This window comes from Apis cerana, linkage group LG3 (assembly GCF_029169275.1).
Source record: "Apis cerana isolate GH-2021 linkage group LG3, AcerK_1.0, whole genome shotgun sequence".
Taxonomy (NCBI): Eukaryota; Metazoa; Arthropoda; class Insecta; order Hymenoptera; family Apidae; genus Apis; species Apis cerana.
In genome coordinates this window covers 8,239,182-8,255,072 of record NC_083854.1, presented here as the reverse complement: position 1 = coordinate 8,255,072, position 15,891 = coordinate 8,239,182, and the positions used below count along the sequence as shown (strand labels likewise).

General features: G+C 34.4%; 1 protein-coding gene across 1 annotated transcript in view; it reads left to right on the top strand.

Moving 5' to 3' along the window:
- The window catches only part of LOC107998144 (failed axon connections), a 31,883-nt gene that overhangs the window by 13,123 nt on the left and 2,869 nt on the right, over nucleotides 1-15,891 (top strand). The window contains exons 2-3 of the mRNA XM_017057228.3: nucleotides 15,172-15,510; nucleotides 15,708-15,845. Coding sequence (XP_016912717.1) covers nucleotides 15,172-15,510; nucleotides 15,708-15,845 — 477 coding nt within the window. The remainder of the gene's footprint in view (nucleotides 1-15,171; nucleotides 15,511-15,707; nucleotides 15,846-15,891) is intronic.

The window sequence follows — 15,891 nt, the reverse complement described above, 5'->3', positions numbered from 1 at the left end:
AAAGATATTTTTTTTTTATATCAGAAAATTCTAATTTTATAATTTGTTAAATTTTATAATTTGATTTGAATTTAAAAAATATTCGTTGATAATTTACAATTTATATAATAATTAAAAATTTCAATTTTTAATAGCTTTCTTTAATATTCCACTCAAACGGAATTATAACCTGATCATTGTTAAAACCTTTTGATTAAATAATTTTAGAAATTATGACTTTAAATTTCAATAAAAAAAGAAATTACTCTTCTATCTATTTATAATGTTACTTATTAACAGATTGTTTAATAAAAGAATCCTTTTCTTTTTACTACCATTAATTTATATATTATTTAATTGTTATATGTTAATTGCTATATATCATTCCTACATAATAGTAAAGAATTCAGAAAAGATTCTCTTAAAATTCTTCTAATATTTTACAGCATTAAACAACGTATTTATCGATTATTTTTATTGGTCATTTTCCCTTATTTTATTTCCACATTATAAAGGTCTAGATTACAAGACTGCACAATCTAAGCAACAATAAACAATCGTGTGTAATATGGCTTGCTCATAATCTGTAATGCGATACTGGTGATATTACCGATCCCGTTACGTTGACACTACTGGCGGCAAGAGCTCTCCAACTCGATCGAGAGAGCCTTCAAACTCGTAAAAGTGGTATACTGTCTACCATCTGGTGCATCGATGACGCCGTAAATCGCGAGTAATCAGATCTCAACTCGAAAAACCTGCTCCAAACCTTTTCGTTATGTTTCTTGCTGTAATAGTATACGTATATAAAAGTTACTTATAATATTTACATTCGTTATATATATTCCAACTTTTTCAACTTGAGAATTATTCCCTATTATTGAAAGAAGAGGGAATTTCTTCTTGGAATCAGTGAAGCCAGTTAATTTCACACCGAAACAATATATCATAAATTTCTTTAAATGCTTGGATTTTCCGTTTTTAACTGTCATTTTCTACTATTTGTTGTTATCCATAAAGATGAAATGAGGCTATAATTTCGTGTCCCTAACTTGCAGTCAATCCTGAGTTGTGAACTCGTAACGAATAAATATTGTATTTATAGAATATGTGTCAAGATGAGTGTTTTTGTTTGAGGTTTCATCTTCGAAGAAGATTAAATTTAAAAATACATCTTTTTATTCTTTTATTTTATTTTCGAGGGGAAAAAAAGACAAGATAAACAAGATATATTATAATTTAATTTTTTTTCTATTTATCTTTATTTATAGAATAACGTTCTGCCCGTTGCATTTTAAGATAATCTAATGTTCACAAAACATCCTATACACGCAATGCATATGGTGTTTATTTTCGATATTATAACAGCCAACGTTCTCATCGCGTACAACACAATGTTACACGGTAATTGAAATTTATCGCTCGATAAAATTTCATCCTTGCCTCAGAACGATAGTGTTTGTGGATCTAAGAAATGATTCATAATTGCGATTTAGTGAGCTCGTAGGAAATAGATTATAAAATAGGAAAAAAGTTATAAAATATTGATTTCTTGTCAAATAGAGGAATATATATTGATGATTGGAGTTATAATTCGCAAGAAAATGGGACTTCATGGCAGATTTTAATGTAAGTTAATATATTTACATAAGATCCTAAAATAGAAAATCTTATGACGAAATATATATATGTCATAATTATTAATATAAATATAATTATTTGTTTTCTCGAAAAAAATATCTCAAATGTTTCGTAATGTCAGAATGTCATCGGAGGTCGATTGTCATATAGATACTTACGTATCAATTGTGATAACTCTTGTGGCATTACGCCATAAAAGCTTCAAAAGTCCCTGATTTATTTCTATATATTTATAAGAAATGATTAAGAAAATATTATTTTATAATTTTTTTTAATTATAGTAATTTCAAACATTTAAATTCGATTTATATTTTTTCCACATATTTTTACTCGAGATGCACGCAATGCTGAATCCACTGTGCCAGAATTGTCACGGCTGAGAAACCAGCTGACTCATTGGGCATTTAAATCGAAAAAAGAAATAAAATGTCGCACCTGGCGCATTGTCGTAATAATTCGCAATACGCAAGTTTACTTATATAAACGTGGATACTAACATATTATTTGCCACCATTTCCATTTAAGGTTCGTAAGAAAAAAATTTATATAAATTTCATTGCGTCAATCTCGATTGCCAAATTAGGATTTTTCTTCAAATCCAAAAACATACGGAATGTCCCAGATTTTTCGTGTCAGGACATGTTCCGAATTTGATAGAAAGTTATTACAAACGTGAATATGTAATTTCAAAAAAAGAAAAAGAAAAAGTTTGCTAATAAAAAGATTAAAGAAATTTCTAGATTATTCTCGATTCAAATGGCAATGTTCGATATGTGGAACACAGTAAGAAAAATAATGATACGTACCACTAGCAACCGATCGATCGTTTCAAGTATACAGTCCATTTTTAAAAACGATCGATAACTATCGATCCTTCCCCATTTCATTCTTAAACTTCGTTTATTTGTTGCATTTTCGCTGAAATATATATAAAAGCTTTAATTCAAAAGCAAAACAATTAGAAACATACAATTTTCAAATTATTAAGTTATCAATAATGCCTGTTCCAATTTAGATCTAAGCTTATTATATGCACGATAAAAATTTTAAATAGTTCTTATTTTGTTTAAAGTAACAATTATTGTGTAGTACAATTATTTTCTACGAATATTATCTACGTATAATTTTGTAGTAGTCGATGTAATTATTTTTCGTTTGCATTTTTTCGTAGTGGCTTTTCAATGATCTTTTTTTTTTTTGTTTTCTCTTATTTTGCGAATTCTGTTCGTGTAAATTTTTTCTATTGAGTACACGAACGAAAATATTCTTATATATCTCTTAATTTGCAAAGCTTTTCAAATATTCTCAAGTTTACGTACGTATAATATTGAGGCTTTTGTATTCGATTGAATATGAAAATTCTAGGAATGGTTGTAGGTCTCCATAACATTTAATCTTGTACAAATACATTCAACAGGATTTACAGCAAGAGAATCAAATATCAAATATACAAATTGTACAGACGGTGTTTGCAAAACACAAGTTTCTTATCATTTTCTTTTAAATTTTTATATAATTTTATATCATATATAATTTTCATAAAAAAAAATATACATATAAAAATACCGAAATAGTAAAAAACAGACGATGAAAATTTATGGAGATATCCCATAAGTATATGATTTATAGAAAATTCATTCGTTCGTATGTATCCACTTAGTAGTAACGATGATAAATGGTGTCTAACGTGTCGTATTTATAGTCCATCTTTTTATTTCTTCCATTTCGGATTAGCCATGGTCGTGACAAATATCATATATATCTTGTGAAGTTTTTAATTTTTTTTTAATACGTGACGCGAGGTAATATGAAAATATATAGAGTGATCGTTGAAAAGAAATTTCTATGAAAGTTCTTAAGCTTTTGTAATGGACTCGCGCGATAGAAAAGCCTGACGTGTGTCCGTTCAAGATGCCACTAGAACTCGGTATACACAAGATAAGAGAGATGAGAAAGGTCGTTTTTAATTTCCGATGACGCAACTGGTTTAAATAGCGTGTTCGCACATATTTGTTCTCCCTTATCGTAAAGCTGTTTGTTGCGTTTACGTGTACCGGGTGATCCATGAAATTGGAACAAATCGTATCTCCTCGTCTAATTGCAATTAGAAACAAATATAGAATTAATTAACAGATAAAATAAATAATTTCAAAAACATTCTTTTATAGTTATTTTCTTTTTGATAATCATATTGATTGTGTATCTTTTTATTCTTTGTTTCGCATGTAATAAAGTGATGAGTATTTTTTTAACATAGATTTTGAAATTTTTTATTCATTCAATTGAAGAAAATCTCGATCATGGGGTATTTTACTTTGAAATCAATCGATGTTATTTGATATTTTTATTAATAAGAAAAAAGAAGGGGAAAAAATTCAGATCGATGTTTCTTTGAAAAATTTCTCTTTATTCTCAATCTCATCTCATCGCGAGACACCCTATATTTCATCGTAGACGGAGCGTGTTGAGACACACGAGGGAGATATCGAGTTTGTGGTCAAATAGGTTCCGGGCATGCATCTCGGTGGTTTCTATCGCGGCAGAAATAAAGTCCCCAGAACGAATGCGGGGGCAGTGGCTTCTTAAAATAGCGCAGAGACCTCTGGAGTTGTCGATTGCGCGTATCTCTCGTACATATACGAAGGAATAAAGAGACAAATTATTATTTGTCGATCGAAAAATTTTCAAATTTCTTTTTTTACTTTTTTAATAAATATATAATCTCCAAGTGAGATTTACATCACGATTCTTGATTTACTTTTTTTATGTAGAGTAACATTTATATAATTCAAGGAATGGAATATCAGTTTCGTGTTTAACTTTTTTATTAACTCTTCGATTTCATGAAATATTTACCCTTTGAGTAAAACAAAAAAACTAAATTATGTAAATTCTAGAAAATATATAAGTAAATAAGTAAATCGTGTGAACACGTACGTATTAAAAAATCAAGATACAACATAAGTGATAACGGTAAAAGTATGTTGATTTATATTTAGATTAGAGTTGAAGTTAGATAAAGAGAATTAGATTTCAAACTTTTCAGAAAAGAAATACCGGTAAAAGGAAAGGAGATGGAGTAGATGGATGATAGTAGAAAATTAAGAGAAAACTGAATAGGAAAAAAAGAAATGATGGTTTTGTTCTTGAATTAGTGAACGACCAATCAACTTCATAACTCATTTCCTTTCTTTTTTTCTTTCTTCTCAATGAGTGATTCCATATTGTTGGATAATTTAAACCATCGTGGCGACACTTGTTTCGGGAATTTAAGGTCGTTTAACCTTTGACTTTCATAGTGACATCGGAATCGCTTGAAGGGCATTCGTGGAATTTCGAGCATTTACAAAGAACAATTCTACTTATCTTCGACTCCACTGAGTTATATCTATATCGTTAGTGATGATAATTATTAAAAGTGGAAGTATTAAAAATATCCCCTTCAATAATAAATTATTTATATATAGTGAATAAAAAAAATACTTATATCTTAATATTATTTTTGTATTTTTTTTTTGTTTAAATATGTAATAATTATTAGAACAACGATTCACTATGGTAACGCTTGTCATTGTAACGATATATAATTTTATCTTTGATCAAAGCTGTTATTGTCGTTTTACCAAGCATTTTTCCTGTTTTCCTGTATATCATAATCGATAAGTTATTTATACAAGGTTCTTTACCTCTTGTTGTTTACCTAAGTATTAAAAGAGATTTCATAAAGGAAGATTCAATAAAAAATTCTTTTAAAAAAATCATCAAGAAACAACGTCAAGAATTTTTTAACGATTTTAACTGCATTTATAATTTGAAATAAACGCTACAAAATTTCATGGGATCGAGTATACGGATATATAACTCAATGAAAAAGTAGATCGACACGACTTGATCTCAAAAACTTTAAAAAAAAAAGGAATTTTTTATAATCTGCCCCCTAATTTAAAAATATAATCATTGCATTCGTCCTGTGATTTTGAGATTCAATCTTTATTCGATCTTTATTCAAGAATTCTTCTCGATCGAATCTATCTTGATCGCGATTTAAGGTGATAGATCTTCGTAGAAAGAACAATCGATGCGTATATTTGTTTAATGAAATTATATAACTCGAGTCTGCAAGGGAAATTGAACAATACCCTTATGTATCGCAGCTGTTATAATCGGACCCCGCCCATAATTAAATTAGCTTTTAATTGGATTACAATGCGACTACACGGGGCCCACGTTTCCGCACTATACATGGACCTTCGTAGACGGTTCTTTTTCGATCCTTTGTTAATACAACCTTCGTGCCTGTCCCATAAATTTTTCGTTGCTCGTAATTCTTCTTGTTCTCTCCTTACGTTATTTATTTTTACCAAGTCGTATAACATATATATATTCGATGCATTAAGTCCATCAAATGTTATTGATTAATTGTACAAAATTTTTTTCGGTACTTATCTTTTTCTTTTACTATTTTTACTCGTTTTCTTTTCTGTTGTAAATATTTATATTTACACAGAAATAGATATCGTACTTATGTAATTGAATTCTAGCATATTTTAATGTCATTATAATGTCAAATATAAATAATGGGTAACGACGCGAAATGTAGGCGCCATTTATGTAAATGCGATGCAATGGATTAACCCAAAGGTTAATTCTAATTCTAAGCTTACATTTGTATCGAATATCATTGAATATCGTTATGGCGAACAACACGCAAATTACTTTCCTTCGTTAAATAAAGATCAGTTGAAAAAGTTATTTTTCACAATAATTCACATAAATGTAATAAAAAGAGCAATTAATTTCTCCATTCCCTTAATTCTCCGTAAAAACAAACTCCGCTAGATAGATAATCCAAGTCGTTTAAGTACTTTTCCTAGTACGAACTCCGCTTTCTTATTCTTTTCTAGTTACAACGAAGAACCTAGGGCCATTAAGTTCAATGTAGTGGCAACAGAAACATCGTATGCCGGCATACCACCGCAATGTACCCAATTTATCCCCTTTGCCGCGGGTCTTAATTAATTAATCTTCCAATTGAACCTCATTACTGCTTATCTTATCGCGTTGGAACGCTCGAAAGACTGCACGCGGGCAAACGCTTCGCTCTCTGTGGCATTCCTCCACCGCGAGAAATTCGTTTCGTCTTGTGGGTTCATTGCACCGTATTTCAACAGAGAATGAAGAAGAGGGGTGGACATCGCGATGCAAGGTTTGCGTGAATTAGAATTGTCCGAATGCTTCGAATATTCAAGCGGACGGTAGAATTTCATTTATTGGGATTAAATTTGAATCGGTAACTAACGAATTCTTGGCAAACACGAATGCCTATCGGTTGAACTATAAATGTGCAACATTAAAAAATGAGATGAAAAAATGAGAAGAAGAAAGAAAGAGAGGAAAATGTTTTCGCGTCGTCTCGAGAATCCATTCAAACGTCTTCCACGTAACTCTTCATTCACGTGTAACGTATCCTAACTGTGTCTGAAAAACGAAGAAAAGATTCGTGTTCTCTTTCCTTCCCTTATCGAGGATACACGATGCTGTAATCGCGCCAACTATACGATGGCGTGACGGTCCTCGAACGAGAAGAGACGCTTCCTTTGGTTCTGTTCTATTGTCCATATATCAAGGAAAAATTATCTTGAATGTTTCGTAAGACATCTCACACGCGGCAATGAAGGAAGTTCATTGTTCGATGGCCGACGATCCATCGGAACGCGGCCACAGAGAAGTATAGCACAGACTTCCAGATAATTCTGTATACGATGAGAAACTGAGGATCGTTATCTACTCGATAGATTGAAATTTTCTTTTAACTCGGCAGAGGAAAAGAATCGTAAAGTTAAATTGGATATGCAACGATATATTTATTCTAAGCGAATAAAGTGAATAGAGAAATTAAATTAAAAAAAAAAAAGTTATTAAACCTTGTTCACGATTTCAAATCTTTCTAAATTGCGCGGTAAAATCTCATGCACAAGCGTGTCCATTTCACACGATGCCAAAGAGGCGGCAGCCCGTGTAACGACAACGCTGTTGCACGTTGACGCGGAAACGCGGGGAACAAGGTGAACTATCTGGACACACACGTGTTGAACTGCTGGCCGACATGTGCGGCATCGAGTGTCGATCGTTGAGGTAGGCCGGCCACCGACCTCTCTACCGAGTTTTAGACTCGATTCCGCTTCGTTCTCTCGATCACTGTCCCGCCACGTACGATTGGATTTTTTTTTTTTTATCGTCTATGGCTGTGTTCCAAATGCGTGATCAAAAAAGGATCGATCGTAAATCGAAATGAGCGGTTTATTTCTGCACTTTGGCGAGACATTGAAAAATTGATTTTATTTATATTTTTTTTATTATTATTTTATATATTTAAAATCAAAATTATCTTTCGATTTCGAAATTCGTATCGAAAGAGTTTAATACAGTTCAATATTTATCTTCGTATTTTAACTTCTTCGCTTTCACAGATAAATTACTGCATAATAATTAGATTGTGACATTCGTATATACTAATATGGTTTGTGAAACAACGTTTAATCGATACGCACGATTGTTAGACTTATTTGGGCGGATGTAACATAACATAGAATGTGGAAGTTTAGTATTCAGGTTTGCAAGTGTGCAGTATGATGAATGTTAATTGCAGGTTTGCCATTCATGCAATCTTTTTAAAGGATTCTCATAATTTCCTACTTCCACCGGTCAAAAGTGTTTATCGTTCGTTAAGTAGGCGTTTCAGAATGAATGTAGCCGGGGATCATTATTATACACATTTGTGCTACGAAGAAACCGTTGTCCGCCATAATTAATGCTGCAATCTTCCGATGGTAAAAACATCCTTAACCCTTTTAATTTTTAAACTACGGTTAATATGGGTCAAGTAAAAAATTGTATAAGAAGAGAAATTGAATACGTGTTAGGCGGTTAAAAATAATACTTCGTTACATTACTTTGAGGAATTTAATTTGTATTTATAACAAATTTATTTAATAAACAATTTCAACGGGTGTATTATATTAATAAAACGTTAAGAATACAATTCGCATTTAATTAATCGGCTCTTGAACAAAGTGAATCCAATCTTTCCAATGATCTCGAACAACGTCTTCTCTTGTGACAGAATACGAGAAGTATCAAATATAGCTCTAGCGAGCACGTACTGTGCACGCTATCCGTTAAAATCTAATTGTATGATTATGGATCGGAATTTCGTGGCAGGAGGCAGACAACGAGGAGATTAGACGGTGTGCAACGAATGCAATCTTCTTATACTGCAATTTCTGCTCACAGTCTTTTCAGATTCATTGTAAGCGATGCAAGATTTCTACTGCATCCCACATTGGAGAACGTATTACTTACGTAGGATTTCTTCTGACAATCCATCAAGGGGGATAATTGGCGCATATTAAATACGTAGCCTCGAGATTCATGGTCCTTCCCTATTTAAAATCTCACATAGTAAAATTACACCAATATTACGGAGTATTTTCAATTTGCAAAGATACATGCATTTCGCGTTAACTTTTAAATGGAAAATTCGTAATAGATTCGCCCTTAAAAATTTCTACGTATTTGTACAATTGTTCAAAATATGAACAACACGTGTTACACAAATTATTACGTGAGTATAAAAATATCCATATGAAAAAAAAAAGAGCCATCTCATAAGACGCATAATCTCCACGTCCGCTTGTCAGAGACCGTCGTCAACGAGCTTTTTCTTCTCTAATCCCTCCTCATCCTCCTGTATCGTTTTCAGCCTCCTAATCCCGCGAAGTTAATCGTCGGTGAAGACCACGAACAGAATATAAGGGGCCACTCGTTTTACAGCTTCTGAGCATCGCGGCAGGGCGCCCATTAGGAATATTTATGGGGTACCACGATTCTGTCACGTCCAGAAGAGGTCTCTGTTTCTCCTTATACTCCTTTATGCTCTATCTTTCTCTCTTTTCTGCCTAACCGTGGATGTAATCGAGCGATGGGGTCATTTGTTAACGGTTAGATAGGTGGCCAACCTGGTGTGTACGAGTTAGACACGAGAATGGGGACCACTTTTCAGTCCTCTCCATTATGGAGCTGGAGGTGTATCCCGCCAGTCTCGAAAGGTTGAAGCGCATCAAAGTGACTAGGCTACGGCCATTTTACGCAACAAATTGCTCATTGTTCTCGAGATACGCAGAAAAAAAAAAGAAAAAGAAGAAAGAAAAAGAAAATAGGAGAGAAGAAACGTTAGGGGAATCTCTTTCTACTCTTCTCTTATTCTAGAGTATTTTCCGCGAGAGTCGTCGTCGACAGGACCATTGTCAGATACGGCGTGTAATTTCGCGTTTCCTCTTTTCTTTCGAACCTATAGTCCTCGTGAAACGTGGATGCTTAACGAGGGGAACCAATCTTTTGGACTAAGTCGTCCGAGTTTATATGCGTGTCAATTTTTGTGCATTGGTATCGTATACGTGGAAAAGAGAAATTTCTGCAATATTTTTATTAGAATTAGAAACGATAACAATAAGGGATTGGAAACAAAATTTTCTTCCGTGATTTCATTTCATTAAACGAGAGAATTTTTTTAAAGACCTCGTATGCATTTCCAAGTATACACTTTCAAATTATCGATAAAAAGGAGCTATTTTATTTTTTCTCGCAGTTATATTCGTCAAAGTATATATTCTGTATTACGTAGTTATGAATTACAGAGAAGCGGTTTGTAAACTTAGTTTACAAACCATACTCGTGTGCGATGAATATTACATTTACTCCCCTGTGAGTCATACCTGATTCGTCCCCTGTATACCGTCTATAACATCCCCTAAATCATTAACCGCGCTGACAGAAGCGACTGTAATAGAAATAAGAAGAAATTTCATTCAGGAAAATCGTCTGACTCATCGAACGATCACCAAGCAATTCCACGGATACCAAATGGTAGTTTTCTGTGCCAGCGCCTCACGATTAAAATGGATTTAGGTTTAGGAAGTTCGACGTACATTAAAGACACTGTTGGGCATGGATGTGCCAAGTGGCAGGTTCGTTGGACTTGGCAGTCACGGCTGCGTTTGCTTTCATTTTCGGCCGATCGGTTCTTCTCGGCCGACTTTACGACATAGCCAGCCTTGTGCAGTGAAACTATTTACAAGTGCCGTAACCATTCACCTCTCGCCGGTATTTTCATCCAGACGACGTGTTCCGTCATTGATACGCGACCAACATTTTTGCACGACGCGTCACGTTTAGGTACTCTTTCCTCTCGTAACTGAGAAACAATAGAAATTTATCTTTCCCTTTTTATTTTCCTATTTCTAATCATTTTTGAATATGTACTGGGGAAAAAACATGATTTTTAATTGGTTTTTTAAAGCGAATTAATTAAATATTATAGATAATGATGGAGGAAGTTGTTGAAGAAATCGTAGGTAATTGACGATTGGATTATTTTCTGCGTATTTGAATACAATTGAAGATTAAAAAATTGGTTTAATGTAGATAAAAATACAGTTATTCGTATGATGTTAAGTATATTTGCATTTCATTTGTATGCTCCATGTGTTGGAAAACATATGGTCATGTTGTGAAACATGTCGCTTTCCTCTCTTTCACATAGTAAAGAATAGTATTGGTAATACATATTGCTGTAAGCACAGTAGATGATGGAGTTGATTTATTTCGAGATATATCGTGGTATTATTAGACTTAAGTTCGATGTTTGATGAGAAGAAGTCGTGATGGGTCGGGATTTTAGTTTGATGTTCTTGTTTTACACACATGTGGCACATGTGATGTTGGTGGATTTGGAGATATATATATGTTACAAAATTTTAATCAGACTACTCTTATATATACTTTAAGTTCAATTAAGTTATAATTAAGTTCAAATTAATTATTTAAAATTAATTATCGATAAATTATTAATTGTTCAAAAAATAAAAAGAAAAATAATTTATTGTGTTTATTTTTATTTTTTTGATATCCAAATGGATATAAAGTAAATAGAAAGTGAAGAGGGGGAGAGAAAGAGAGAGGTGGTCCTATTGGTCCTTGGTATAGGGCTGTGGCTAAACTTCACTGTTAGCTGGCGCTGGAGCAGTCAGCAACCAGTAGCAGCTAGCAGCATCCCGCACGATCAATACGCAGCGCAAGCTGCGAGCCACAACTACGTGAAAATACGGCAACGACTACCATGATCGTCACCGACGAAGACGATGACACGACTACTACGTTCATGACGAGGACTGCCTACGTACGATACCACGACATAACGGCTTGAAGCCTGAGGGAGGGAGGAGGAGGAAAAGGGAGGAGGACGTTGCCAGGCGACGGAAGCTGCCTACCGCCAGAGTTCATCGTCCTCCGGCATGTTTCTTCTCCCTTCCACCCACCTATTCACCCTGCGTTTATCCTTCTTCTCCGCTCCCTCCGCGCCACTCGACTTTGTCTTCTCTTCGCTCTTTCTCGTTTTTCATGCTCCCTCTCTCTTTTTTCCCTCTCTAACCCCACGCATTCCCCCTCCTCGATGCCTCGCTGTTGTACCACTCCCTGATTCCCTCTCTGACTTTTCTCTTTTACATTCTCATTCCTCTTTTCGTCTCATCTCTTTTTCTTTCTACGTATGGCCCTTTTTCTTTGAGTTTTGTATTTTCTCCAGTTACTCCTCGGTTCGGTCAAATTTTTTTCTCTACTGCGATTTTCTTCACACACTGTTCCTACGACCTTATCGAAAATTAGTAGCTCTCTCTTAAGAGTCTCCTCATTCGAAGAAAATTATTTTCCTTCATTTTCTCTTCCTTCGATTCGTTTTTCGTTCTCTCTCGTTCTCTCTCGTTCTCGTCTCACATTCATTTTTCTTTTTCGCGTCAATTTGTTTTCCCTCTTCAACCCTCTTCTTTTCAAACGTTCGAACGCGCATGCGCGGTTGACTTATATATGTGCACATCCGATTTGACTAAAAAAATCACGAATGAAGAGCAACTGTCTCACGTAATTTGTACTCCATCTATCTTCCTCCTCTGTTCGATTTTTCATCTCTCGAAATTGATATATACGTTTTACTCCATCGTAGGTTTTCTCTCTTTCTGTTCGAATTATTCTCTTTCGAATACGTATAGACGTTTTTAACGATCGTCCTCAATTACCAGTGCACCACGATCATCGCGCCATCTGCAAAACTGTAAACTCGCGAATTAATCAGTACCGACCGCGTTCATCGATTTTATACTAGAGGATATTTAATTCCACTACAGAATATCGGATTTTCGCTCTTTCTGCTTAAGTCGTTCTACTCCGTTCGAATACGGCTTCGGCACCCATCGTGTCCTTTTTTTCCCCCATTTTCTGTCAGTGTTTGTTTGAAATATATCCCACGAGTTCAATGTCCAGCATGAAGGTTCGTTTCCAATAATATTTCAGAGTACATACCAAGCATCTTCTCCATATCCCTTTATCTTTCCTGCTACCATTGCACATGTGTATCGTTTCTTCTTTTTTTGCCCTCCAGTTTAAGTTCCTCTTTTTTTTCGATTTAACTCTTCCCCTCGATTGTTTGTCTTTTTTCTCTCTCTCGTTCTCTTTCCTTCTTTGCGTTTCCCTAGACTCTCCTCCCTGAAATTCGCATTGGCATACATCCTCTACCACCTCTTCGTTTCCCTCTCGTGCTAACCTCCTTCCTCTCATCATTCTTCTTCGTCCATCTCCCACCCCTTGTGCCACCCGTTCGTACTCGCCATTATCACGACGCGCTCACATTGCAAAACAACCGTTGCACCTCCGTTGACGTCGTCGTCGTCATCATCGTCTTCGTCGTCGTAAATGTCGACGTCGTTTCCATCATCGCTATTATCACTCGCATACAAAGATGCGCTTGTCGAGGCTGTGCATTGCAGTCTTTAGGGCCTGTCCTCAAACTGTTCTCCCTCCCGCAAGCCAAGAGATCTTCCTATTCGACTTACTTTCGTTTATTTTCGATGACAGTGCAGCTGCACGCTGCACTCGCTGATTGCCGACGATGATGAGCTCTTTCCGAAGAGATATTCCCACGTATATATCGCGACGTTGTTCCCCTTTTCGTGGGACCGGACTCGATGCTCCGGTCTCTTCGTGCGTTATTGTACGGTTAATTCAGGTGATTTCTATAGACGCGAACGTGCACGGCTTGTTCCACTTGTCGATCCTTAATTGACATAAGGAACGTTTTCTCGGACATTTCTTTATCTTACTTATCCTTGCTTTTTTGAGAATAGATCCCTGAAAATGGATCAACGACGATCCTCGTCGGATTTTATGAAATCGTCGAGGTTATATACATTTTTGACAGAATATGACGTATGATTTTAAACGCAGAGTTATTTCTATTAATATATCTCGAAGAATTTGTAATAAAGCATGTATTTATGTATATGTTACGTCATTTATCATCTCGTATTAATTTTCTTAAAGAAAGTCGAAAATCAAGAAATTCTAGGTCACCGTTCATTTACAATAAAATGCTCTAACAGATGGCCAGCAAGTAACTAGAAAGTTTCTTATATATAGTTCGGGTGAAATCTTGGCAATGTAGATGTTATTCTCATTGACAATGTTTTAAATCGTAAGTTTCAAGAAAGTGGACCATATCCGTATTAATTTTCTCTTCGGTCGATTATTATGTTGTATATATCGCATCTTAATGACTTAATATAAATGGGATTTTAAACGTTTTATTGACAAAGAGAATTTTATCAAACTTCATCGAAAAGAACGAGCACACTATCGCAGAACGATACGCATGAAATCTTTCTCAGATGTATATTGCGCTATCAATATTGCTTTGCAATATGATCCACCTATAAAGGACACCAGATATCTTATTGACTTACGATGTACTCCATGTGTGGCGCTGGTGCATATAAATAGGCGCAGGTGCAATTATTTGTTCGAACTCGTCGAATCAATTTAAGTACTTACCTTAATCTTCTCTCGCTGATTATGCTGATTTTTTATTTAATTTTTTTCGATCAAGATAAATATTCTTCGTTTGTAAATAAAAGAGAATTTGAATGAAATAAAAAAATAATTTATCCGCATCAGGATTCGAACAATATGAACTAACTTATTTCAATAACGAGCACCTTAGTCATGAAACTATCGAAGCCCTTTGGTGTTCCTTTACTTTTTCCGGTTTTTTTTCCCCTATGAATCGGCCATTCGTATCGCAAAGGTTTCTGATCCTATATGCATACGCGCATACATTCTAAATATTGTACAGCAAATATTCAATGTAAATTGTTTTTTAATTAATTAAAATTTGAATTATTTCACATTATATAACAAACGAGTTTTTTTTATCTTAGCGCACATAATTGAAGCGAATATTTTTCTTTTAATTTTAATTATTGTGCAAAAATTGTAATTAGAGTTAATATAATTAATTAGCGAGTATTATATTATCATATTATGTTTTCGTATTAATAATAGTCGAGCAATCAAAAATAATTTGGAGTAGGAAAGATCAAATTAAAATGAAATATCTTTTTTTTTTTTATAATTCAATATTATAATTTTTCTTCTTTTTTGTTATAGAATGTGGACCATAAGATGAAATTCCGTTCCAAGAAAGGCGCGTTACCATTTGTCGAGCTAAATGGTGAGGAAATCGCGGATAGCACGATTATCCTTCGTGAGCTTAGCCAAAAATTTGGTAAGGACCTGGACGCCGTTCTTACGTGTGAGCAACGAAGCGTGTCCCACGCAATGATATCAATGATTGAAAACCACTTAGTCTGGGTGGTCATGTGCTGGCGAACTAAGAATCTTGATCAGGTTTTTAAGGGTTACAAGGTGAATCTTCAGCACGTGCTGGGTACTCGTATCCCCAATGGCATTCTCAATTTCTTTTTCAAACTCACGGTCGGTCGTAAGGTAAATATTAATTATAAATTTCATTTTTTTTCTTTCGTTCGTTCTCACGACAGTTATCTATAAATGAATAATGAATAATGAATTAGTTTTAAATGGTCAAATTTTGACTCACATTACACTTAAATATATCATTAGATTATCATTGATATGAAACGTACATTAAGTATTTAAATCATCATGCTTGGTATTTATTTCAGGGCGCAAAGAAAGTGAAGGCGCAGGGTATGGGTGTACATACTCCAGAAGAGGTGTCCCAATTCGGTTGCGCCGATCTTAAAGTTCTTTCTGACATGCTTGCAGACAAGCCTTTCTTCTTTGGAGACGAACCGACTACGGTAAACAAAATTTCAATTTATTTATACTAATCAAAATTATTTTATA